Source organism: Elephas maximus, chromosome 3 (assembly GCF_024166365.1).
Source record: "Elephas maximus indicus isolate mEleMax1 chromosome 3, mEleMax1 primary haplotype, whole genome shotgun sequence".
NCBI lineage: Eukaryota > Metazoa > Chordata > Mammalia > Proboscidea > Elephantidae > Elephas > Elephas maximus.
Genome location: NC_064821.1, coordinates 80,855,475 through 80,882,722, shown reverse-complemented (window position 1 = coordinate 80,882,722; position 27,248 = coordinate 80,855,475). Strand labels below are relative to the sequence as shown.

Sequence of the window (27,248 nt, the reverse complement as noted above, 5' to 3'; positions counted from 1 at the left end):
CATGTAAAAATTCATCGAACTGTACATTTAGAACTTGTGTACTTAGAGGAGAACAAAATTCTCTCTGTTTTATCCTTTCATAGTTATCAGACTGAAAAATAAAAACAAAGAAAGAGCCTTATAAAATAATTTGTAAAGCTAAGAGTGAAGTGTTCTTTGAGTCCCAGGAATCATCATATGGCAACCTAAATCTTCTGAGGTAATGGCATATATTACTGGCCACACCAGGAAACTCATCAGTAAACGTTTCCATGCTGTTATGATTATGTTAGTTTAAAAAAAAAAAAAAGCCACGTGGATCTTCCATAGACTTGAGCACATGGCAAGCAATCTGAACTACCTGAGCAAAGGGAATGACAGATCCAGAACAAGAGCAGCAAGAGGAGCTAGGACAGCATATATAAAGGGGTCCTACCTTCATCAAGTGCTTATTGACCCACTTGGTGAATGTCTTCTTCTGAACCCGGTCCCGTTCATCTGTAAAGGAAACACAGAGAAGGCATTGCTTTTTGCTACCCAGGCAAAAAGTTCCCATGCCTCAGTTTCTCCAGGATCCCTTAAAAAGGGTTGGCTTTCCACAAAGAACAGTGAGACAGTATCTCTTGTCATTACAGAGGTTTGGCCTATCTGAGTTTCCCTATCAGTCCTGGTCATGGTGTCACTTTACAGATTAGATAGAATCACATCCCTCAAAAATCACGTCATGGCAAAGACTCTTTAGCATCATAATTCTCAGGGGAGGAGAGTGACCCCACTCAGCACATACACATAACAAACTTCAAAAAGCCACAGTTGTGAATATCCCAAAAGAAGAGGGAGGGTGGCCTTTGACATGACCCCTCCCACCAAGGTAAAGGGCATTTGGGATGCCCACACTGCAGCAGTTAAATCTCACTCTACATGCACCAACCCGCCCGACCAATGCTTCATTCTCTGTCCAACCCATTTCTTCCCTCATTCCTATTTCCTTACCAGCCATCACCATCCAGGCAAACTCCCAAAGTTATCTAGCTTACCTCCGCTGCCCATCTCTTACTTCCCTTCCTTCTCCTAAGTCTTACAGAACCCCCACTTCTTTGTGGGCAAACTCCTCTTCATTCTAATTTTTTTTCACCTCTTCACTTCAACAGAAACATGACTCAGTACTTGACAGTGATAGCTCCACAGAAGGCCTATCCTGCAGAGGGCTCGCCTTCTCCCACTCCTGCTAATTCCCCAAAGCCACTTCCAGACCACTGATCCATCAGCCCCGCCCTTCTTCCTTTTATTTGAAGCCCATGCCATCCCCTGTACCACAGGGTTTAAATAATCATCACTGTCATTGACCCGTCCCTGCTGCCCACCCCGCTCCACATAGCAAATCTACCTTAACCCTCCCTGACAACCTGGTTCACGTTTATTATCTCCACATGTATCTTCCACCGCTACCCTCACATTACTAAAACGTACATGTTGATGCTGACACTGTACCTGATGTGCTGAGCTCAAAGGACAATGCCCTACTTGGCTACTAGCCTTTATCTCTAATTCAAATCCAGCTGTCACACTACCACATCTTCTTCATCCCCTCTCCAAATACAACCTGTTTACCAGTCACCTTTCTCAATCTTTCATTCTCCTGAACATTCTCCTCATCCTTCGTTAAGAATATCTAATATTCTCTCAGTCTATGCTACGCAACACGATTAAGCAATTCAAAGGTGCCCTCACTAATACCCCAGGACTCTCACCTGTCTAAATATCTACTACTTGTTCACCATGACAATCTCCAAATCTCAATTACCACCGTTGCTTGACTCTCCCATTTCTTCTCCAAGTCAGAGAACATTTCAGAAGAAAACTACAGAATTATATAAATCTGGCTCCTAATAATTCACGCAAACTTCACCTAGGCCCTCCCCCTACTGCCCAGTTAGTTATTCCCTTCGAATTGTTATAATTGATTCCTTGGTAAAAGTTGTACAGGTGCCATTCCAAATAATGCCAATTCTCTCTCTCCACTCCCAGATGACTGCACTAAAAACCCAAAAAATCCGAACTCATTGCCTTTGAGTCGATTCCGACTCATAGCAACCCTACAGGACAGAGTAGAACTGCCCCATAGATTTCCAAGGAGCAGCTGGTAGATTCAAACTGCCAACCTTTTTGGTTAGCAGCCACAGCGCACCCTAGCTCTTAACCACTGCACCACCAGGGCTCCAAGGTAACTGCACTATCCTTATTTTTCTGAGATTGCAGCCATTCAATAAGCTCTGCCCCATCTCTAACTCTGGACCTACCTTCACATCCTTCTTCTCCACCTTAAAATGCCCCTTGCTCTCACATTTGTCCTATCCTTTCCTGCTTTGCACTGAACAATTACCTCTTCCTACTATAGACCACAGAATTTAGGAATCAGAATGGACCTTAGCAGTTATCTAAGTCCAACTCCCTGCAGATACATGAATCCTTCCAACAATAAAGAACCATATATTCAGGGTTGAAAGGTCTATTCAGACTTGGATACATCTACCATTGTTATACATACATGAATATACACACATCTATATTCTTGCCACTTAAATATTTAATAGAGAATTCACTACCTCATAAGGCAACACATACGACTTTAAAAGTTCCATAAATTGTCATAAAATGCTTCCTTTTAAAGTCTACCTAATGGCTTCCATGTGGGGCCACTAGAATTATAGAAAAAATAACAATAATAAGCCTAATACATCTTTCACTTAATTGAGTCCTGCGATTATTTGAAGCCAGGATTCTTATAAGATTTGACCACTCGCTCCAACATATTTTGATGTTTTTTAGATGTTGATCCAGTTTTACAACATCATCGTCCTTTCCAAGCCCATGTCATCTGCAGACGGAATCCAAATCAGCTTGCCAACAACAGTCTCATCTAAATCACTGACACTTTGCTCACAGTATTTAGTTTCCCTTCATGGCATGATACTTCCTCCCTCTCCACCTACCCAAATGCTACTTTCTCTTTAAAATCCAGCTCAATCATTTCCTCATTTATTCTTTGAATAAATCTATATTAAGGACCTAGATGCTAGGAAAAGTCTGTTTGACTCTGGCAATACAGATCCCAAAGTCACAATCCCTACCTTTAAAAGAGATCACAGTCTAGAAGAGAAAAGAAATAACTTCAATGAAATTTGACAGGTGCTATAACAGCGGTAAGCACAGTATACTCAAGAACATAAGAGTAGTTAGGTCTGCCTGAGTAAGGGAGGGAAAATGCAATGTTAGCGGAAGTTTCCCAGAAGAGTGACTAACCAAACCTTAAAAGATGAGTAGAAGCTAGCCAAAAAGAGAAGAGAAGGGACAAAGTTACTTCAGGAAGTGACATCTAACGCAAATTAATGGAGACAAGCCAGAGCTTACATTCAGAGAACTGCAACGAATTAAAGATGCACATGAGAACTAAGTTTATAGATCAGGAAAGACAAATTTTACTCATCTAGACATGTATGAGTCCATGATAGAAGATAAAATACAATGTGTATTTTCCAATGTTGAAATTGCTTTACACATATTCCTAACTTTAACGATCACAAACTGCACAACAGAATGCTCATTTTCATCCCTAAAGAGACTCAAAAACCCTCAGTTTACAAAGAAAATTCAAGAAAGACTCAATTCATTATCCTTATTATGTATGGAAGTAGACACTGTTTGGCAGCTTAATTGTGATGAAATCACTGAAGAATTTGTGAAGAGCAAAGACTAGAAAGAAATGTTTTAAATTATAACATGTTAAGAGAGGAAAGATCTATCTAAAAATAAATTATAGTAATTTGTTGTAATTGTTTTCTGATCATTAAACTTTCTTTTATGACAAAGAAAAAGAATTAAGAATGGATGGAAGATAGGGTGTGTATTAAAACTGAATAGGATGGCATGAGCCAAATCATGACAAATAAGGAGTACAAACTATTATCCTATAAATAAGAGGGAAGCCCTGAAAGATTTTAAATAGAAGAATGATATGAGCACATTTGTGTTTGAGAAAAATTATTATGGCAGCCTTTCCTCACAACTCTCTCAATAGCTCTTTTGTCCTCTAAATTTTTATGGCACTTACTGTACTCATCACTCAATCAGCACTAACATAATTATATAGAGTTCTGAACTTTTGATACCCTTATTCTTACCTCACCAATGAGATCATTAACTCCTTAAGGAAGGAGATCATGCCTTAATTTTTATATCACCCACAGGTTTTAACAGCTAGCCCATAAAAAACCAAACCCACCGCCATCAAGTCAATTTTGACTCACTGCAACCCTAACGGGCAGAGTAGAACTACCCTATAAGGTTTCCAAGGCTGTGATCCTTAGGGGAACAGACTACCACATCTTTCTCCTGCTTAACAGCTAAAGCTGTCCATAATAAAACCTCAAGAAAAATACGTTCTTCATTGGTCAATATATGATTAGAAGACTGGCTAAACAAACACACAGAATGAAATCAGAACCAAGTTACCTACAAGAATCCAGTCCAATTAAAAAAAAAAAAAGACTCCAGTAAGTATCACCTGTGCGCTGGCATGTGCAGACTTGATGAAAAAACAAAATTAGAGCCAACTAAAAGTTCCACCCACCACATTTTCACCAATACCAGGCCCACTCTGCTTTACCAAGAACAATCTGCTTCTAGTTTTAAAAAATTCTCCCTCTGCAGACAGAGCTTGTCTTTCTTGCTTTTATTATAGAAGCTATACATGTTTGCTGTAACAGGTCAAACAATATATAAATAGAAATGGAAATGGATTACAGACTTCCTTTTAAACTAATCAGTATTTTAAAAAGGTGGAGTTATTTCTTTTTAATCCATGGCCTCATTTCATTTATACCTGAAGATATGACTAGCACAATTGATTCTTTTTAATTTTACTATCCATAAGTTAGTCTGTTGCTCTATCAAGCCCTTCTTTGAGGATAATATACTAAGGAAACTTGATGGTCTCCTATCAGTCACACCTCTAATAGCTAATTTGTCCACTGAAGTGACTTTCAATTACGGGTGGAGAGAGCCAAACACTTATTCTGGGTATAATTACCAAGGGCAACATGATTACAAGTGATGGTCCTTCCCAAGACCAGCTAGCCTGCTAAGAACTGAGCCATAAGCCTCCTCAGAAAAGGGTTTTACACATCTCCTTAGCCCCTAAGCTGGGGGATCCTTCTTGAGGATCCTATGATGCAGATCCATCCGTTGCATGAAAGCTATTTCCTGATTTAAACATCAGGATAAGAGGATATTGCAGTGTGTGGAAACTAAGACCTTTTGCAGTGTGTGGAAACTAAGACCTTTTGCAGTGTGTGGAAACTAAGATCTTAATAGTTTAGCAAGGAAATTCATTAGGGAAGCTAAGGAGCAACCTTAACTGTTACACAGACTTTCAGAGTGGTCCAAATGGCTCAGACTTTCAAACTAGTAAATTTTAGGTTTGGCTTCCTACACATTAATCCCTAATTTAATTCCAGGCCCAGTAAAGATCGTTCCACCTAACACCAGAGGAATAACTCTCAGAAAGGACCCTTATATGAGAACAAGAGAATCAATCAAAGAATTAGGTTTAAAAAGAAAAGGGATTCATTTCGATCTTAAAAACTCAGCCCTTCTCAAGGCTATGAACTGAGAATCCATGGAGAAGTTCTCAAATTTAACACTTGAGGCATCAAGGATTTATTAATCATTTAAGGGTCACTGAATCAGAAGGATTTAATGCCTGTTTCCAACTTTAATAAGAGCCTATTACAGATCTGGCCACCAAACTACCAATACCTACCCCAATGTTCATTATTCTTGTTTCAGTGGCAAAGGCATCCCTCCCTGTAACCTAGGCCAGTCCTTCGGTATAAAATCTATCTTCCACCTTTCGTCTTTTCCTTGGAAGCCTTAATCCAGCAATTATATTTTAACTCTTATATCTTCAACTTCTTCTCCACTGGCTCTTTCCCCTCAGCTTCCTGAACAAGCACAATGACAAAGCTCACTGTCTCCACTTCCTCACTTTCTACTCACCCACATGACCTAGCTTCTAGTTCCACAAATTCACCGAAACTGCTCACCCCAGAATCACCTATTAATCTGCCAATCCACTAGACAGCTTTGAGTCCTAGCTCACTTACATTTTCTGCAGTAGATGACAGTGCTCATCATCCCTTCACCTTTTAAACACGCTCTCCCTTTTGAATCTGAGACTCCACTTTATCCTGTTCCCCCCCCCCCCCCCGCCTTCCTCTTTGGTTGTTCCTTCTCTTCTGCGCACTCCTTAAATATTTATTCATCCTTAGCCTTCTTCTCTTTTCATTCTATATTGAGGGTTCCTAAGATATCCAAGGGCCCAGGGACCTGGGGAAAGGGTGTGATGCGTTGCCTAAAACTGCATGCAACATTTCTGATGTTACGTGCGTTGTGGGAGAAAAAGAAATCCATAGCTTTTCAAAAAAAAATTAAGAGCTGTTCTCTACATTCTCTCAGAATGCTTTAATCTAGTTCCGTGGTTTCAACTGTAACCACATAAATCCCCCCCCCAAATATATATATATAATACATATAATTCCCAAATTGATATCTTTAGCTCAGGCCTTTATCCAGAACACCACTCTCATATATCCAATTGCCTACTAAAAGTTTCATGCTCACCTCAAATTCAACTTGTCTAAAACTGATCTTTTCTCCCACATCTAACAGGTTTTCTTGCTCTAACCCATTCTGCACAATGTGCCAGAAATCTTTCTAAGGCATAAAACTGATCTTGTTACTGTCTACCTTAAAATCTTTCAGTGACTCCTTATCATCCTAATAATATTAAAATAGCAGTTAGCATTTATTGAGCACCTACTTAGGCACTTTACAAACATTATTTCTAAGGCTCAACAACCCTATAAGATCGGTATTATTTTACTAGAAATATAAAGCGCAGAGAGGTTAAGTAATTTGCCTGAGGTCACAGGCAAATAAAGGAAGTCAGGTTTGAAAGCAACTCTAATCCAATTCCAAAGCCTGATGCATCATTCAGGATAACATTCAAACTTTTTGGCTTGGCATCTAAGATTCATTATAACGTGGTGCCTGCCTGCCACTCATCCCTATCCACTCTTCCATGAAAACTGCAATTTCCAGTCTTGCTGAATAACATGCCAAGCCAAATCTGTTGCCATAGAATTGATTGCAGCTCATAGCAACCCCACAGAACACAGCAGAACTGCCCCATAGGGTATCCAAGGCTGCAATCTTTATAGAAGCAGACTGCCACATCTTTCTCCCCCAGAGCAACTGGTGGGTTTGAACCACCAATCTTTCAGTTAACAGCCATGCGCTTAACCACTGTGCCACTAGAGCTCCCTAAAAATGTATATATATATATATATATATAAGGAGCATGCAATTTTTTAAGGAGCATGCAATTTCCCCCAAATGGGGCATGTTCTCTAGCACTTCCATGCCTTGGCATATACTGTTCCCTCTGCATGGTATGTAGCTCCCCCATCTCTGACTTCTCATTCGTCCGCCTTCAACTCAACTGCCACCTCCGCAGGAGCTCTTTCCCACCCCTTACACACACTACTTTAGGTGATCTTCCTCTTGAGTTTATTATGAGTTTCACTGTTTATTATATAAGACAGGTCTGTCTGTCCAACTCCACTAGGAGCAATTTGAGAATAGGCTTCAGGTCAGAATGAAAGCCTGCATTCGAGGAGTAAAGTCCTGTGTCCTGCTCCAACAGAGCCTATCCACATGGCCCGAGTGCATTTATGAATCTTTAAAAAACGCAAATGAGAGCAAAGTCTACCCTTTTTTCCTTACAGGCCACAGAAAATTCACAAGCACTACAAGAACCCCAGAAGTGCCAACCACCTGGTAATCTGAAAATGAGATACCTGAGCTGGCAGAGAAGGGAAATAGAGTAGGTCTGTTCCTTGACTTCACAGAGCTTACAATCTAGAGGCAGAGACAGCATGTAAATAATTAATAATAACACCAAATAAAAAACACACCAGATGCAAGATGTATAAGACGACAGCAAAACACAAATACAGAAGTGACTAATTTTGACACAGGGCTAGGAGAAGAGTTCATGGATTGGTTTTTGAACTTAGCTTTGGATGACAAGTAGGATTTTAGCAGCCTCAAAAGGAGTTAAAGAATTCCAAACTGAAGAAGAAGTATGAGCAGTGATTTGGAGACATTTAAGTACACAGGATATGGTTTAAAGAACCACATGGCTACACATAGCACACATTTCACAATATAATGAGAAGGAAAGCTATCAAGGTCAGCTGAGGTCAAATCACAGAGTACCCAGAAAGCTTGAGTGAGGTATTAATTCAGTAGACAAAGGAATGTCATTGAAATTTTCTGAACCACAGGCATGCTTTGGGAACTAATCTGGTGGTGGACTGAAGGCCAGGCTGCAGTAGAGAGCCACTAAGAGGTAAATCTCATTAATATCACATGCAAGCAAAATTTTGCTGAAGATCATTCAAAAGCGGCTACAGTAGTAAATTGACAGGGAACTACCAGAAATTCAAGCCGGGTTTAGAAGAGGACATGGAACCAGGGATATCGTTGTTGATGTCAGATGGATCCTGACTGAAAGCAGAGAATACCACAAAGATGTTACATGCATTGTGGGAGAAAAATTAACTATGCAAAGGCATTCGTCTCTGTGGATAATAACCAACTATGGATACCACGGGGAAGAACAAAAATTACAGAACACTGAACTGTGCTCATGAAGAATCTGTATATGGATCAAGAGGCAGCTGTTCAAACAAACAAGGGGACACCGCATAGTTTAAAGTCAGGAAAGGTATGCGTCAGGGTTGTATCCGTTCACCATACCTATTCAATCTGTATGCTGAGCAAATAATTCAAGAAGCTGGACTATATGAAGAAGAATGGGGGATCCGGTTGGAGGAAGACTTATTAACAACCTGCGTTATGCAGATGACACAACCTTGCTTGCTCAAAGTGAAGATGACTTGAAGCACTTACTGATGAAGATCAAAGACCATAGCCTTCGGTATGGATTATGCCTCAATATAAAGAAAACAAAAATCCTCACAGGTGGACCAAAAAGCAACTTTATGATAAACAGAGAAAAGATTAAGGTTGTCAAGGATATTTTGCTTGGATACACAATCAATATCCATGGAAGCAGCAGTCAAGAAATCAAATGACGCATCGTACTGGGCAAATCGGCTGCAAAAGTCCTCTTTAAAGAGTTGAAAAGCAAAGATGTCACCTTGAAGACTAAAGTGCGTCTAACCCGAGCCATGGTGTTTGCAATCGCCTCATATGCATGCAAAAGCTGGACAATGAATAAGAAAAGCCAAAGAAGAACTGACACCTTTGAATTGTGGTGTTAGCAAAGAATATTGAATATACCGTGGACTGCCAAAAGAACGAACAAGTCTGTCTTGGAAGAAGTGCAGCCAGAATGCTCCTTGGAAGCAAGAATGGCGAGACTACATCCCATATACTTTGGACATATTATCAGGAGGGATCAGTCCCCAGAGTAGGACATCATGCTTGGTAAAACACAGGGTCAGTGAAAGAGAGGAAGACCCTCAATAAGATGGATTGATGCAGTGGCTGCAACAATGGGCTCAAACACAGCAACAATTGTGAGGGTGACGCAGGACCAGGCACTGTTTCATTATGTTGTACACAGGGTCGCTATGAGTGGGAATGGACCTTATGGCATCTAAAAAAAAAAAAACAATAACATGAGGTAAAAGAACCAGCTAGGGGTCTACTGTGACAGGCCAAGAAACAAATCTAAGAGTTACAACTAGAGCAGAAGCCACAGGAATGTAAAGAGGGCAGGCAGCCTCACAGGACAATGCAGAGGCAGAAACAATAGCCCTTAAATATAAATTAGAAGTGAAAGATTAAAGAAAGGAAGAGTTCAAGATAATTCTAATGTTTCTAGCTTGAATCACTGGGAGGAGAACAGTACCTTAGTTGAGATAAGGAAAATAAAAGGCACAGATTTGGTGGGAGTAGGGATAAAGTAGAAGAAACACAATGAAGATGTCAGTAGGACCTTCTTTCAGACAGTTGGAAACTTAGGTCTAGAGTTCAGAAGAGCAGTCAGAAACAAGGATATAGATTTGGGAGCTAACAGTTGATAACTGAGGCTATGGAAAGTAGTCAGCCTATTTCAGTGACTCTTCCTAAATCACCATTTTGCCCACATCACCCCTCTATTCGAAATCCTTTAGTGGCTCAGAGTAGACAAGAGGATCAAGTCCAACTCTTTAGTTCTCATATTCAAAGCCCTCTATAACCCTGAGGAATTCAATTCTAGTTTTTGTTCACTATGTGTTAGTGTGTTGGCTGATTGGAGGAGATATAGACAAGGCCTTTGGCCTGAAAGAATTTACAATCTATCTACTGCTCCAACTGCATCCCTAGACTCTCTCTTGCATGACTCTACTACAACAAGGGGTCTCCACATTGTTCCCCAACATACCTTTTGCATTCTGGCTTTGTTCACCTGTGTCCTCGAACAGACTTTTTAATCCCCCCTTCTTGGTGTATCTAATTTAGAACCTCCTTTCAAGGTTCAGCTGAAGTCCGACCTCCCCCTTTAGACCCTTCTGGCCATTCCAGCCACCTTTGGATGCATGTGACACTTAAAAGTTTACTCAATTTACTTGGCACTGAGCATACAAAGCCTCTGTGCATGTATGTGTGTGTGTGTATAAAAAAGCCATTGCTGTCAAGTCAATTCTGACTCATAACAGCCCTATGAGCAGAACTTCCCCATAAGGTTTCCCAAAGAGCGACTGGTGGATTTGAACTGCCAACCTTTTGGTTACCAGTCACCAGGACTCCATATATATATATATATATATATATACATTTGCATGTAAGTCCCATTTCTCTATCTGAACTGTTAGCCCTTCAGAGTCAAGAATCATGTTTTAAATCTCCTTAAATAGCTGACATTTAGGACACCAGTAGGTACTCAAGAATACAAATTCACTTCACAAATATGTATGTAGAGCCCACTATGTATCAAGGTTAAATTCTACAAAGACACATTAAGATGGTATTTCCAAAGTCAAACTAAGAAGTGATCCCAACTGATAATTAAAGGACTGCTTTTCAGCAAGGACTGTCACTCAGATGTCCCTTCTACTGCCACAGCATTCCTAAGTTGTTCCTGCCACATAAAACTTAGTACCACTTAATAGTCCCCAAGGAAGGTCAAAGAAGACTGGCTGAGTAGGAAATCAAGTAATTAAAAAGTACTTACTAATAATCTACAGTGGCAACAGCATTATAGATGATTCCTATCCTCAAAAGCATACACGTCTACTTTGGGAGTTAAGACTGACACTGACATTTACTGCATTTACTATTTGTAAGGCACTGTGCTCAGCCTGCCTCATTTAGTATTTATTTCATCCTCAGAACTCTATCAAATACATATTATTTATCCCCATTTTATAGTTCAGCAAATTGATGCGCACAAAGGTTTAGTAATTTGCACAAGGTCACATAGTAAGTACAGAATTGAGATTCAGGCCCAATCCATTAGACTCCAAATCCTGGACTTGACCACTATACACTACTGCCTCCTGTGACATTATTAGGAAGCAACACAATTCAGGCCTATATAATCAAGTGAGAAGAGGAGGGGAGCAAATTACAACTACAACGGGGATTCATGAAAGGTAGTGATCTGAGGGTTGGTGCAGACTGAGAAAGCTTCAATAAGGATTGAGAATTGGGGCTTTGGAGAAACGGTAATTCTAGAAACATCAATGCAAAATTAAAATTTTACCTTATTTCTTAAGAAAACCTGATCTCCATTAATGATAATTCTTTGCACTACTGGGAATCAAAGAATATACACCATAAATTAGATGAAGAAATAAGCCAGGGGTAAGTAATGGTGGCAAAAGAAAAGAGCCACAGAGAAGGAGGGAAAGTCTTAAAAGAAGAGAAGAGGGAAGAAAAGTTTACCTGTTTCAGAAAAGATGAATATTTCATAGATACACAAAGATACAGAGTTAAAACCGTACCCTCAAAAATCATCTTAAAAATGAAGAAATCAAGGTTAAGGGAGATTAAAGAATTTATACAAAGTCACACAATTGGAGACAAAACCAGGTCTATAACTCGGATTTCTTGATCTCTAGTCTCCTGGCAACTGGAATGTGAAAGTCGGAAACAAAGAAGAAGGATCAGTGTTGGAAACTACGGCCTTGTTGACAGAAACAATGCTGGAGATCCAACGACAGAATTTTGCAAGACCAACAACTTCTTCATTGCAAATACCTTCTTTCACCAACATAAACAGCAGCTATATAAAAAAAAAAAAAAAACTCTTAAAAAGAAAAAGTTTTTTTCTTTTTATACACATGGACCTCGCCAGATGGAACACACACAAATCAAATTGACTACATCTGTGGAAAGAGATGATGGAAAAGCTCAATATCATCAGTCAGAACAAGGCCAGGGGCCGACTGTAAAACAGACCACCAATTGCTCATATGCAAGTTCAAGTTGAAACTGAAGAAAATCAGAGCAAGTCCACGAGAGCCAAAATATGACCTTGAGTATATCCCACCTGAATTTAGAGACCATCTGAAGAATAGATTTATGCATTGAACACTAGTGACCAAAGACCAGACAAATTGTGGAATGACATCAAGGATATCATCCATGAAGAAAGCAAGAGGTCACTGAAAAGAAAGAAAAGACCAAGATGGATGTCAGAGGAGACTCTGAAACTTGCTCTTGAGTATCGAGCAGCTAAAGCAAAAGGAAGAATTGATGAAGTAAAAGAACTGAACAGAAGGATTCAAAGGGCATCTTGAGAAGACAAAGTTTTATAATGACATATGCAAAGAGCTGGAGATGGAAAACCAAAAGGGAAGAACACGCTCAGTGTTTCTCAAGCTGAAAGAACTGAAGAAAAAATTCAAGCCTCGAGTTGCAACAGTGAAGGATTCTATGGGGAAAATATTACACAACACAGGAAGCATCAAAAGAAGATGGAAGGAATACAGAGTCATCACACCAAAAAGAATTAGTCCATGTTCAATCATTTCAAGAGGTGGCATATGATCAGGAACTGATGGTACTGAAGGAAGAAGTCCAAGCTGCTCTGAAGGCATTGGCAAAAAACAAGGCTCCAGGAATTGATGGAATATCAATTGAGATGCTTCAACAAACTGATGCAGCGCTGGAGGTGCTCACTTGTCTATGCCAAGAAATATGGAAGATGGCTTCCTGGCCAACTGATTGGAAGAGATCCATATTTATTTCTATTCCTTAGAAAGATGATCCAACCGAATGTGGAAATTATAGAACAATATCATTAATATCACACGCAAGCAAAATTTTGCTGAAGATCATTCAAAAACAGCTACAGCAGTAAATCAACAGGGAACTGCCAGAAATTCAGGCTGCTTTCAGAAGAGAATGTGGAGCCAGGGATATCATTGCTGATGTCAGATGGATGCTGGCTGAAAGCAGAGAATACCAGAAGGATGTTTACCTGTGTTTTACTGACTATGCAGAGGCATTCGACTGTGTGGATCATAAATTATGGATAACATTGCGAAGAGTGGGAATTCCAGAACACTTAATTGTGCTCATGAGGAACCGTTACACAGATCAAGAGGCAGTTCTTCAGACAGAACAAGGGGATACTGATTGGTTTAAAGTCAGAAAAGGTGTGCGTCAGGGTTGTATTCCTTCACCATACCTATTCAATCTGTATGCTGAGCAAATAATCCGAGAAGCTGGACTATATGAAGAACGGGGCATCAGGATTGGAGGAAGACTCATTAACAACCTGAGGTATGCAGATGACACAACCTTGCTTGCTGAAAGTGAAGAGGACTTGAAGCACTTACTGATGAAGATCAAAGACCACAGCCTTCAGTATGGATTACACCTCAACGTAAACAAAACAAAAATCCTCACAACTGGCCCAGTGAGCAACATCATGATAAACGGAGAAAAGATTGAAGTTGTCCAGGATTTCATTTTACTTGGACCCACAATCAACAGCCATGGAAGCAGCAGTCAAGAAATCAAAAGACACATTGCATTGGGTAAATCTGCTACAAAGGATCTCTTTAAATACTGAAGAACTAAGGTGTCACCTCGAAGATTAAGGTGCCCCTGACCAAGCCATGGTATTTTCAATCGCATCATATGCATGTGAAAGCTGGACAATGAATAAGGAAGACCAAAGAAGAACTGATGCCTTTGAATTGTGGTGTTGGCAAAGAATATTGAATATACCATGGACTGCCAAAAGAATGAACAAATCTGTCTTAGAAGAAGTACAACCAGAATGCTCCTTAGAAGCAAGGATGGCGAGACTGCGTCTTACATACTTTGGACATGTTGTCAGGAAGGATCAGTCCCTGGAGAAGGAAATCATGCATGCTTGGCAGAGTACAGGGTCAGCGGAAAAGAGGAAGACCCTCAACGAGGTGGACTGACACAGTGGCTGCAACAATGAGCTCAGCGTAACAACGACTGTAAGGATGGCTCAGGACTGCGCAGTGTTTCGTTCTGTTGTGTGTAGGGTCGCTATGAGTTGGAACCAGCTTGACGGCACCTAACAACAAGTCTATGGTTCTTATATTTATATGACACTTATCTCCTCTCTTTGAGTAGAGTTTCATCTATAAAATGAGGAGTTGGACTAGGTCAATGGTTTCCAGATACCAGTCTGTGAACTGGCCATATCAAAATTGCCTGGGAGCTCTTAAAAAAGTACAAATTCAAGCAGGCTAACTAAAAGTATTATCTGTATTCTCAAAGGGCATCTCTGCTAGAAAATGCAACTGCTTCATATCTGGCCTCCACTTCCAGAATGGATTCACAGGTCCTGCTGGCAGTTACGCCAGGCTCATAATAGAGAGGGTTACCCTCTCCAGCAACCAAGCACCCCAATCAAAAAAAAACAAAACAAAACAAAGCTTACTCAAAAGAATCTTCGCTCCAGCAAACAAGGTGTGTATTTGTGTGTCTGAACTTGTATAACGAGAATGAACAAAGACAAGCACTGAATTTTCATATTATGTGGATTTCACATTATATAGCTACCAGCTAGTGTTTATTAACTTACTATATGTGAGGCACTGGGCTAAGTACTTTAATGCCATACACTCCTCATAATGACGCCATGAGTTAAGAGTCTATTGTAATCTCTACTTAATAAATGAGGAAACCGAGGCACAGAAAGGTTAAGCAACTTGCCCAGGTCTATAGCTACTAAATGGTAGAGCAGTAGCCCCATGCAGACAGTTGATTCTAAAGCCCATTTTCTTAACTATTAGACTACGCTGCCTCCAACAGATTAAGCACGGTAAACAGGGGTGTTTAATATTTTTGCCCTTAAACTGTCAATACAGACTCTGGACTTTCTTGTACTCCTCTGTTGAATACCGAAGCAACACCCCTTGACTCTAAGTGTATCTTGCAAGCATTTTCAGCTGCAAAAGATTCCTTCCTCTAGGTAAAAAAAAAAAAAAAAATCCTCTAGGTACCAGGGAGAAAATCTCAATGACACAGGAAAGATAAAAACTAGAATACATGGTAGTAACAGACCAACATTGCCCCTCCTCATGCCTCCAGCAGTATTACAGTCCCACCGTGGTTTCTCAAAAAGCACTTAAATAGTTGGCAGCACTGGTCTAGCAGTGAGAAGACAGGAGGAACCCCTGGCTCTGTGATTCCCACGCTCTGGGATTTCTTCTAAGGGTCCCCCCGATCAGACAACCAGGAATTTCAATTTTAGCGAAAATCTGTCTTGGGTCACAATTTTGTTCTGCTTTAAAGACTCACAGTATAAAATCAAAGATATGAGAACTAGTTTTTCAGTCCAGTGCTTCCCAGACTTAGATTTCATAAACCAGTAAATTTTCCAAAATAAATTAGAAAGTCTAACATAAAGTTAATTTTCTATTTTGCTAAATAAGGGTATCTAAAAACAAGCTACTACCTATAACAATTCTTTTCTAAAATAAAAGACATTTCAGCATCAAAAGGTAAAAATTATTTCAGAATAAAGAAGAGTTCTTTAAGTAAGTTTAATTTATGAAAGACACGTTACATTCTCTTTATCTTTTCATTTGTCTGAGAGTTAATGAAAACTTTGTCTCAGACCAGCAGCAATCTATACATCCAACAGTTTGGAAACTAAGGAATCTATGCCCAAAAAGGTTAGGTCACCTATTCAAGGTCACAGAGCCAGTTATTTAAATTGAACTCTTTCCCCTTATCAAGACAGATAAAGTCACAGCCAGCATGACTCTTCCCCTAGCTCCCAACTATTCTTTAAGTCCCTGTCAGTAAACCATCTTTAACAGTTTTTCTCCTCGTCACAACTGGCAGAAGAGTAAATGTAAGAGAGTAAGCCCCAAAGAGGAAACCTCGGCCATGACTCCTCCCTTCCTCTCCTAGTCAGCTTAGAGGTGGACTCCGTAACCAACCAACTTCGGCTAAAAATATACCTCGGGCTTTCGGCACTATGCAACATAACTTAAAAGTGGTTCCTGACACAGGCAGAGCATGGGCATGAATTCAGTCTCTATAAAAAAGTCCCACACCCATAGCTTAGGCTTTCAACTGCCCACAGACATTGCAAGTTTAAGAAGTTCCCCCAGGAAGTAGGGCACCCCGTCTCTTCCACTGCTCATTTTAACAAGCCCGAGGGTTATAACGTCTGCAAAGCTCCAAACCCCACACATTTCTATGCGTTAATGGGAGCAAGGGCTAGTATTTGGGATCCTCAAGCCCAGACAAGGAAAAAAGCCTCACATACTAACCCATACAGCACATGCGGCAAACCAGGTGGGCGTTGAACTTGTGCTCATCTTGGTAACTGGGCCACATGGCACCCCTGCTTCTGCTGACCCCACCTAAAAGGAAGGGGCTCCCAAGAAATCTCCAGCTAGTGGCCTGTGTGACCTCAGCAGCTCCTCAAAAAGGAGGGCAAAGTGAACAGAGACAGTCAAAGGGCTGCGCAAGGCACAGAAAAAGACAGCAGAAGTACAGAGAAGTGGCTCCACCCACCACTTCCTACTGACCTCCTCCTCCCCTTTAGGTCAAAGAGGAAGCTCCTCCCTAGGTCACTTCCAAAAGCTGGGCCCAGATCTTCAGGCAAACAGCATCCTATTCAAAAGTGGCACCTGCTTGGTGTTCCCAGATCAACAGCAGCATGCTGAAGGTAGGAGCTTCATATACAAAAGTCCAGTCAAGTTATTAATTGATTAAGCCTGGGCAGGTAGAAGTTGGTCTCTGGGTTACCCTCTATTTGCAGAGCAGAAGTTTGTGACCTGGTGGATCTCAGACAGTTGCAGGACAGCTGGTGAGTTAAAATAGGTTACTGCCAAGTCAGGAACAGTGCATCCATTGCCCAACAACCAGCCCCTCAGGTCTGCCTCTCTGCAGGCACACGTACATATAAAATATTAACCAACTGAGGTCTCATGATGGGGAGATGACAGTGGAGCAAGCCCACATGCTGTCCGCTCCCAAAAGATTCCTAGATTCCAGGGAAATTTCATGTCTCCACACTCATAGCTGTCCAAAGACAAAAGTCAAAAATCTCTCCCCACTGATTCCACCTACTTTACAGAGTAGCCAGCTCCAGCCAGTCTTCCAGGTAGAGTAGCATGTTGGATTTGATCAACTTCAAAAACACCATTTGTTTGCTGCTGCTCCGTTCTTTCCCACCATCCAGCTGTGAATGTCATCTCAAAGTCCCCTTCCTCTTCCCAGACCCTCCCACTGTGCCTTTGCAGTCACTGCACTTAACTCAGCTGCGCCAGAAATCCCTTGATCCATCAGCGCAGAGCTGCATGCTTGTTTGTCCAACTTGTTTTCCGAGTCTTGGCTAATTGTACCAGACACTGGAATGTTGAAGAAACACAATAAAGGGCTTTTTCATTCAGATGGCCCAGCCCATTTATTGCTTTTTCACAATTCTGACCCAACCAGGGGACAGAAAAGCCGAGCTTCTATGTCAGGACAGACACTTCAATCCTGGCCCCGAACTACTCACAAGGCCCCACCGCAGATAAGGGCCTAATCGCTGGCTCTCTGCTCTCACTCCCGAAATAGAAGGATTTCCTCAGGCTAATGCCGTTTTCAATCCTGTTCCTGAAGGCAGAGAAGGAAAGACAGCACCCAGGAAAGCAAGTTTCCAGAAATTACCCCCCAAGACTACAAGTGAGCAGACTACTCAGTGTAAGCAAGCCCTCTGCCCTGCCTCAGCTCCCCTGCTGGGCAACCCTTCCACCTACAAACTACTAATAATCCTGTTGCTGCTTACTAATAACGGGACTCACAGCCGACTTTATCCCTCCCTGACTAAGCTCTCAGTCACCCCGATAACCTGTGACAGTTCTACTCAGTTTGTCCCTTGTCCCTCATACTAGCCTCTTCTTAGTCAGCCTTGGAGAGGAAAGGGTCCTCCTAGAATTTACCTTAACCTAGGAAAAGGAACACATTAGAAAAAGGGAAGAGAAAAGAAAAAAGGAATGACCATTTCCTGATTCATATTTAATAACTTCTCTAATCAGATTTAAGTTCCCTGGGGGAACTGTCTTTTCATATTCCAATCTCTAACATATTTACAAGGCACTCAATAAATGAAGATAAAATTAACTGAGCATCTACTACAGCCAATAGTTCACAGATACTGTGCTAAGAACTCTAAATATCATTTCATTTAATCCTAACAACAATCCTCTAAAAAAGGTATTTCCATTTTCATTTTGAGATGAAAATGCAAAGACATACAAAGGTTAACAAACTCGACCAAAATTATATCTATCCACCTGTCCAGCTCCAAAGCTGTGCCTCCTATTACATCCTGCAGTCTCTGCCTCTAAACCAGAATACGTGAACTGGGATGGGAGTGGGGCTATGTAAGGGAAGGTTAAGAAATAAAAATACTATGGCAGACTGGAGATTTAGGGCATGTCCCAAATGAACAAATGGGGCAACTTCTAAGAAGTCCTAAATAATTTCACAGTCACCAAAAACCAAAATAATCATTATGAGGTAAAGTTTGAGGAGGATGAACACAGCCTGCCGTCTCCTCACTCCCCTAGCATCCAAGCAGACCGATGCGCTCTGGAGGCACAGCAGACTGAGGAAAGTAGAAGAGAGTGCCGGGGGTCCGGTCAGTCTAGCTGCCAGGAGACAGGCCTTCCCTTCACGTTCCCAGGAGGTCCTGAGCCTTAAGAGGGAAGCTGCCACTAACAGCAGAGGAGAGGACTTTTGAGTAGGCCAGGCAGCTCTTAATTGTCCAGAGAAGATGAACTGGAATGGTGATTATACAGGTCATTCCCTTCTTTTTGCCCAACTCTTAGTAATTTCATAGTTCACTAGACAGCCAGAGATGGAAGAGGTGAAAAAAGGTTAATCTGGTTGCCAGCTGTAGATCTTTTAGATGTTAAATGGAGGGAAGGGTATGAAGGCACCAATTCCATATGGGGAAAGAGATTATCTGAGACTTTACAGCTACTTGCTTCCTACAATACACAGAAAATAGAAGCTACCTATTGAATTTCTTTCCTAATATGTCAAAATCATTCACTATTTAAGGATATAAAAGTACATGCAGAAGTCGTGCCAGTGATTCATAATATACTTTTGATTTACTCCCATATTGGCTTCTATCACATTTCTTAATTTCCAACTATAAAGACAAGTGTTTGTATTTTGTCCCAGCAGCCTACAGAAAGAGACTCTGTCTTCAATGATATCTTTTGTGCAAAATAATAATAATAATAATAACAATGGCAAACAATTATATAGTGTGTACCAGGTGGTGCAAACAGTTAACGTGCTTTGGCAGTTCAAGTCCACCCAAAGGTGCCTCAGAAGAGAAGTCTGGCAATCTACTTCTGAAAACCCTATGGAGCACAGTTAGACAAACACGGGGATGCCATGAGTCAAAATCAACTCAATAGCATCTGGTACTGGTATCATGCTCAGAAAGGCTTCTAAGGACTCAAAACAGCTGTGTAATTTTATTAACCCCATTTTACGGATGGAGAAACAGAGGCCCACATATAGATTAATGTCACTCAGCCAATAAGGGGCAAAGCTCAGATAAAAACACAGGTAGTATGACTCCAGAGTCCATGCTCTCAATTACAGTATCATACTACATCCAAGTACGGGCCAGATAATGCACTACCGGAATCACAGAAAACTAGAGATCTTAGTGTTTCTCCTTCTTACACAAATGAGAAATTTGAACAAGGGGATACTGCGTGGTTCACAATCAGAAAAGGTGTGTATCAGGATTGTATCCTTTCATCATACTTATTCAATCTGTATACTGAACAAATAATCTGAGAGGCTGGACTATATAAAGAAGAACGGGGCATCAGGATTGGAGGAAGACTCATTAACAACCTGCATTATACAGATGACACAAACATGCTCACTGAAAGCAAAGAGGACTTGAAGCACTTACTGATGAAGATCAAGGACTACAGCCTTCAGTATGGACTACATCGCCACAAAAAGAAAACAAAAACCCTCACAATTGGATCAATAAGCAACATCATGATAAACGGAGAAAAGGCTGACGTTGTCAGATTTCATTTTACTTGGATCCATAATTAACACCCATGGAAGCAGCAGTCAAGAAATCAAAAGACACGTTGCATTGGGAAAATTTGCTGCAAAAGACCTCTTTAAAGTGTTAAAAAGCAAAGATGTCACCTTGAGGACTAAGGTGCACCTGAACATAGCATGGTTCCTAGTGGAGCTTTTATATAATACTGTTTGAATCTCTTCATTTATTTATTCAGCTAACATTTATTGACATCTCTTTTGTCTAAGGCACTTGAGATACAGAGATGAATAAAAGTCCCTATCCTCAAAGATCTTACAGCCTAATAATGAGTCTAATTATAATTAGTGGAGGAGAGAGAGACAAGCTAAGCAAGATGACAAGATGAGTAAGTACTGCTAAGAGTACTAGAGCACAGAAGAAGAACTCTTAATTCAGTCAAGGAAGGCTTTCCAGAGGTGATAACTACTTACCTTTAAGGACAACTATCAAGCAGTCCAGTTGAAAAGGGGGTACAGGCATTTCAGGTAGAGATCTACAAATTCTTAAATGATGCTGGAGTGCTGGGTGCTTGTAAGGCCAGAGCGGGAATTGAAACCAGTGATTAGGCAGGGAGCAGATGATGAAAACCCTTTCATGTCACGCTGAAGTGTCTGGACTTTCTCTTAGAAGCAAAGGGGAAGCATAGATGGATTTTAAGCAGGAGAGTGACACAGACATCTCTGTATTTAAAAAAAAAAAAAATTATTCTCTGTACAGTTAGTAGATTGACGGGAAAAGGGAATGGGGAAAAATAAAAGATTATGTTTCAACAGTCCTAAACCAAAAAAAATCAAGACTCAAACTAAGACAGCAGGAAGCTTTGAGAATAATGAGATAAATATGTGAAAACACTGGGCAGCGGGGAGCTGTACTGAAAAGTATTTAAAAGCATTATCAACAAATACTGAGTGCTAGTGCTAAGTTCTGTTTTATTCTATGGCTTCAGTTCACCACTTGTTTGTCAGTTTATCATACTGTGGTGGCTGGCATGTTAGAAGATCAAAGACCACAGCCTTCAGTATGGATTACACCCCAACATAAAGAAAACAAAAATCCTCACAACTGGACCAATAAGCAACATCATGATACACAGAGAAAATACTGAAGCTGTCAAGGATTTCATTTTACTTGGATACACAATCAACACTTAATGGAAGCAGCCGTCAAGAAATCAAATGACGCAATGCATTGGACACATGTGCTGCAAAAAAACCTCTGTAAAGTGTTAAAAAGCAAAGACGTCACCTTAAAGACTAAGGTGCACCTGACCCAAGCCATGTATTTTCAATCACCTCATATACATGTGAAAGCTTGACAACGAATAAGACCAAAGAAGAATTGGTGCCTTTGAATTATGGTGTTGGCAAAGAATATTGAATATACCGTGGGCTGCCAGAAGAATGAACAAATCTTTCTTAGAAGATGTACAACCAGAATGCTCCTTAGAAGCCAGGACGACGAGACTACGTCTCATATACTACGGACATGTTGTCAGGAGGGATCAGTCCCTGGAGAAAGACATCATGCTTGGTAAAGTAAAGGGTCAGCAAAAATTAGGAAGACCCTCAATGAGAGGGATTGACATAGTGGCTGCAACAATGGGCTCAAGCATAACAACAATTCTGAGGATGGCGCAGGACCGGGCAGTGTTTCATTCTGTTGTACACAGGGTTGCTATGAGTTGGAACCGTCTTTACAGCACCTAACAACAACAACATATAAACATAAGAGAGGATTTCCTAGACTACAGTATCCTAGAAGTGCTGAGCTAAAAGGTACCTCAGAGACTATCCAGTGCAGTGGTTTTCAAACAACATTTTTTCAAACAAATCTTACAGGGAGTTCAAAATATAGAGCATATAAATCAGTATTTAATAGTATAAATCACCTTTATAAGTTCAACTTTATGTTACTTATTTTAAAGCCAAATGACATGACCAATTAGGCAATTTTTATTAAGACACATGCTTGAAAATGGAGACTAATTAGTTGCAATTGTATCAACAACTACATCAGATTATTTCTATGCTATTGTTATGCTGTGCTTTATTGCAGAGTATCGATTTTAAAAAACTGGTTCAAACATATAAATAGAAACAAATAGTAACCATTTCACAGTTTGCTTGGTAATGTCAGAATATTATTCGGATAAACGGACTCAAAAGCCTGAAAGAGTAGCGGAAAATATTTGTTTCAAAGTTGAATACCTTCAATACCTAAAAATCATGCAGATTCTTTACAATACATAAATATGAACATAAAAGGGAGACAAGCATAAAAACTTTTATTACATACTAAATCAATATTACAATATCATCCTGTAGCAATATGTCACACACTGTCATGGCCTGAGCACCTGAGCCCATATACCTGAGGTTTGCCTGGAACTTATTAGAGAATGTTCTGCAGTATGTTCTGCAACAGGGTACACGCTGTCCACTTTAAAGAAAAAAAGACCAGATCAGAAGAGACAACCTACACCTTTTTAATCAAGTATATACGTGTAAGCAGGCAAATATATACACAGCATGGTGGAAAGACCTTATTCTGTTGATGGCTAATGTGCTAAAACTGGAAGGTGGTACATTAGAGTATGGGGCCCTGGTGGCCCAGTGGTTAAGTGTTTGGCTGCTAACCAAAAGGTTGGCAGTTTGAATTCACCAGCTGCTCCTTGGAAATCCTACCAGGCAGTTCTACTCTGTGCTACAGGGTTGCTATGGCTTGGAATTGACTTGATGGCAACCGGTTTTTGTACATTAGAGTATGCATGCTATTTTTAATTTTTTAATAAATTAAATATATCTAAAATTGAAATTATAATCAAAAGTGTGCAGAATCTCTTAAGCACCTCCATGGAAGCGTCGGTAGCTGTAATCTCCAATTGAAAAAAAACACTGCTTTTACAGTGTTTTTTTACAGATGAATAAACTGAACATAGCACATTCTCAATACAACGCTTAGGTACTAGAATCAATGTTGTTTCATAAAAATAAAAAGCTTTTACAATATAATTTTCTTCTTTTTTAGTTCAATGTATTTTATGGTTGTTTATGAAATTAGTATTTTGAAAACATAAAAAAGGAAGCACATCAAAGATAGAGCCATGACTCCTAAGTTCCGTAGAGAATCCAATATTGAAGATAAACTTAAAATATAAATCATTAGTAGTTTAGAAATGCCATTGCCATACTGCACAAAACCAAAAACAAGGAAAAAAAAAAAAACCCCACTGCTGTCGAGTCAATCTCGACTCATAACCAAACCCCACTGCCGTAGAGTCGATTCCGACTCATAGCGACCCTAGAGGACAGAGTAGAACTGCCCCACAGAGTTCCCAAGGAGCGCCTGGTGGATTTGAACTGCCGACCTCTTGGTTAGCAGCTATAGCACTTAACCACTACACCACTAGGCTTTCCTTCGACTCATAGCGACCCTATAAAACAGAGTAGAACTGCCCCACAGGGTTTCAAGGAGCGGCAAGTAGATTTGAGCTGCCAACCTTTTGGTTAACAGCCAAATGCTTAACCACTGCACCACCAGGGTTCCGTCACAATGCACAGGGGAAAAAAAGCAGTAGCCTCAACCTAAATGATATTTATTTTCTCATTACATGTGAAATAATAAATAGTATGGAATAACTCATGCCTGTCTACCCCGTTCTTTCCAAACTCAGACACAGGCTTACAGGAAAGCTGTTTTGGGGTCCCTGTTTTTAAACACACTACCACACAAACTTTTTTTTTACAACCCCTGCCTGTTTTTGCTGATATGGACCCACACACTTGTATTTGGATATTTAGTCAAAAGCTTTTCTGGGACTTACTAGAAAGGACACTAGGGAGTGACTAAATCTAATTCTGTCAAGCATTCATGAACTTTTAATAGAGAGCTACATAATACGTCATCAAATCTCCCTCTTAACTTGTAAGATATGAAGTAACAGTGTCTCAAAATCTTCACTTGAAGGTTGTGAGCAGTCACAGTGACAGTACTAAAGACTCCAGGGTGTACTCCAGGAAAAGTCAGACCTTACTCATCCTCAGCTATGGAGACTTAGAATTGGCTAAATACGGGTCTGATCCCTGCACTAGACATTTAGAAGTCAGTCAAGTATAATGTAACTAACAGCAATATGGGAAGAAAGAGTAGTATAAACCATTATATACATTATACTGGTACCATTAAAAAATATATTTGTTTTAAAATATCAGGGCCCCGATTCCCTAGTGAACAGAACAGTTAACTTCCCTGCACTGAGCATGGTGACATAGATAAACATAGGATAAACTGTGTAGCTGCCTGAGGGGAAAGGAACAGTTTCAGTCACATCAAAGAGAACAGAGGGAGGCACCCCAGTGTTCCAGGATGCACCTCGGCAAGGACACCACTTGACCCATTTCTCTGACTAACCGTTCTTCCTGCCTTTTCTCACCCAAAAATATACCACATTCAGAAGTTTTCCAATCCCACGAGTTTTCCCACACCCGTATCTGGAGAAGAGTAATAGAGTTACTGTTTGTTTTAGATTGAAAACAAAGGTCTCAAAAACCACTTTCAGACTGAGAAAGTAAGTAAGGGACCTGATTTTCTGAGAAAGGACACTGAGGACAGCTCCACTTCCCTCTACCTTCGAGTTCAGACATCACCTCATGTAACCAGCACCCTCCAGCCAGACAGCCTCACAGGACGGGAAGGAGTCTGGGTCCCAAACTGGTCCCGAGGCAGTCCAGTTTCCTCAGTATATCCACACACACACTTACTTAGTATGACAGCACCCCAGCTGAGGGGACATACTGGCCCTTTAAGGAAAGCAACTAGCAAGACATCCGTCATTTACCCCTCCCTCCAAAGCCCCTAGCAGATTTAAAGAATAACAGGGCACCAGTTACCTGCTCTGCCTCTGGCACATCTCTTCCAGTAGAGAACACCAGCAATTCCAAGAATGTGAGTCAAAATAAAGATGGTTGGTGGCAAATAGGATGAATCTAAGATAGGCATTTCCAGGCCGTCCTTTCTCCTCCCTTGAGTTAGCAAAGCCCACACAGCTCATTGCAGGCCTCGGATGCCTTTCTCCTGAGGTTACTGCTGTTCTGTACTATCAGCACAGAGGCAGAGGCCCGGAGCTTAGTGGTGTCAGAAACTTCCTGGCGGCTTTTCCTCCATCTCGCCTCTGAGCATTTTTCAGCAGGCAGTGGTAGACTGGGACTAAAACTGTACAGTGTATCTCAGACAAAGCCCAGGAAACAACTGGCCAGAAGGGGGAGGGGAAAGAGAAGAAGGAACAAGGAGGGTGAAAAACAGAGCCTTAAGCTAGTGTCAAGCTGACTCAAACCTCTATCTTTGGCATCCTCTGCTCAGCCTAAGCAAACAAACCTCAGACCCTCTACGTGAAGGGAGGGTGTCAGAGGACGTCACTCTCTAACTTTCCATTCCCAGCCTGGTTGGAACGCCAGACTCGAGGATGGAGCCAGAAGAAAAAAGTCACAAGAGCACTGGGGAACCTCTTGTGGGGAGAAAGGCAAAGCACATAAGGATGTATATGCATCACAAGCACCCTAGAGCAGTCAGAGAGCGACCACATCCTGGGAGGAGAAAGCAAACAACCTGACCTTTACAGAGAGGATCACACACAGAACAAGCTCCCATGAAACAAACCTACATCTACACATGATGAAGAGCAGCAAGGACGGCAAACTGCTCTTACAAGTGCATTTTGGGGGCACTTTTCAAGAGCTGAAAAATCCACCTGATTTCCACTAGCTGCCCAAGGGGACATCAGGAAACTCAAGGGGAACAGAAATGCCTTCCACAAAACCAAGGCCTGCTTACAAATGAACATTTGGTATGTGTGTTGTAGCAGCAATTGAAAACACTTAACCACTACACACCTACTAGACTGGCTGAAATTTAAAAGACCCATGATCCCAAGACTGGAGGGGCGGGGGGTGAGGCAACTGGAACTCTCATACACTGCTGGTGGACGTGCAAAAAGGCACAACCACACTAGAAAACAGTTCAGCAGTTTATTATAGAGTTAAACATACACATACCATTTCCCGCTAAAATCTCACACCAAAATCTCACTTCTAGGTATTTACCCAAGAAAAATGGAAACATATGTCCACACAAAGACCTGTATGTGAATGTTTATAGTAGTTTAATTCGTAATCATCAAAAACCAGAAACAACCCAAATGTCTATCAACGGGTGAGCACATAAACAAAGTGTAGTACAACCATTCAGTGGAATATTACTCAGCAATATAAAAAACAAACAAACTATTGATACATGCAACGACATGGATGAATTTCAAAATCATCACACTGCACGAAAGAAGCTAACAACAGAAGGCGACATACTACGTGGTTCTATTTATATGATATTCCGGAAAAGGCGAAACTACGGGGCTAGAAATCAAATCAGTGATTGCCAGAGGCTGAGAGTGAAGGGAGGGAGATGACTACAAAGGGGCAAAAGAGAACTTCTGGGGGTGATGAAAATGTCCCGTAAGTTGATTACAGTGGTAATTACATGACTACATACATTTGTCAAAACTCACGGGACTGTACGTCGAAAAGTTTTACTGTATATAAGTTATACTTCA

The 27,248-nt window shown here is 40.8% G+C and overlaps 1 protein-coding gene across 2 annotated transcripts in view; it reads right to left on the bottom strand.

Annotated features, from left to right (window-relative positions):
• Positions 1–27,248, bottom strand: part of MACF1 (microtubule actin crosslinking factor 1) — a 378,842-nt gene that overhangs the window by 233,944 nt on the left and 117,650 nt on the right. For both annotated transcript variants that reach the window (XM_049878833.1, XM_049878856.1), the window contains exon 2: positions 416–477. In XM_049878833.1, the coding sequence (XP_049734790.1) occupies positions 416–477 (62 nt within the window). The remainder of the gene's footprint in view (positions 1–415; positions 478–27,248) is intronic.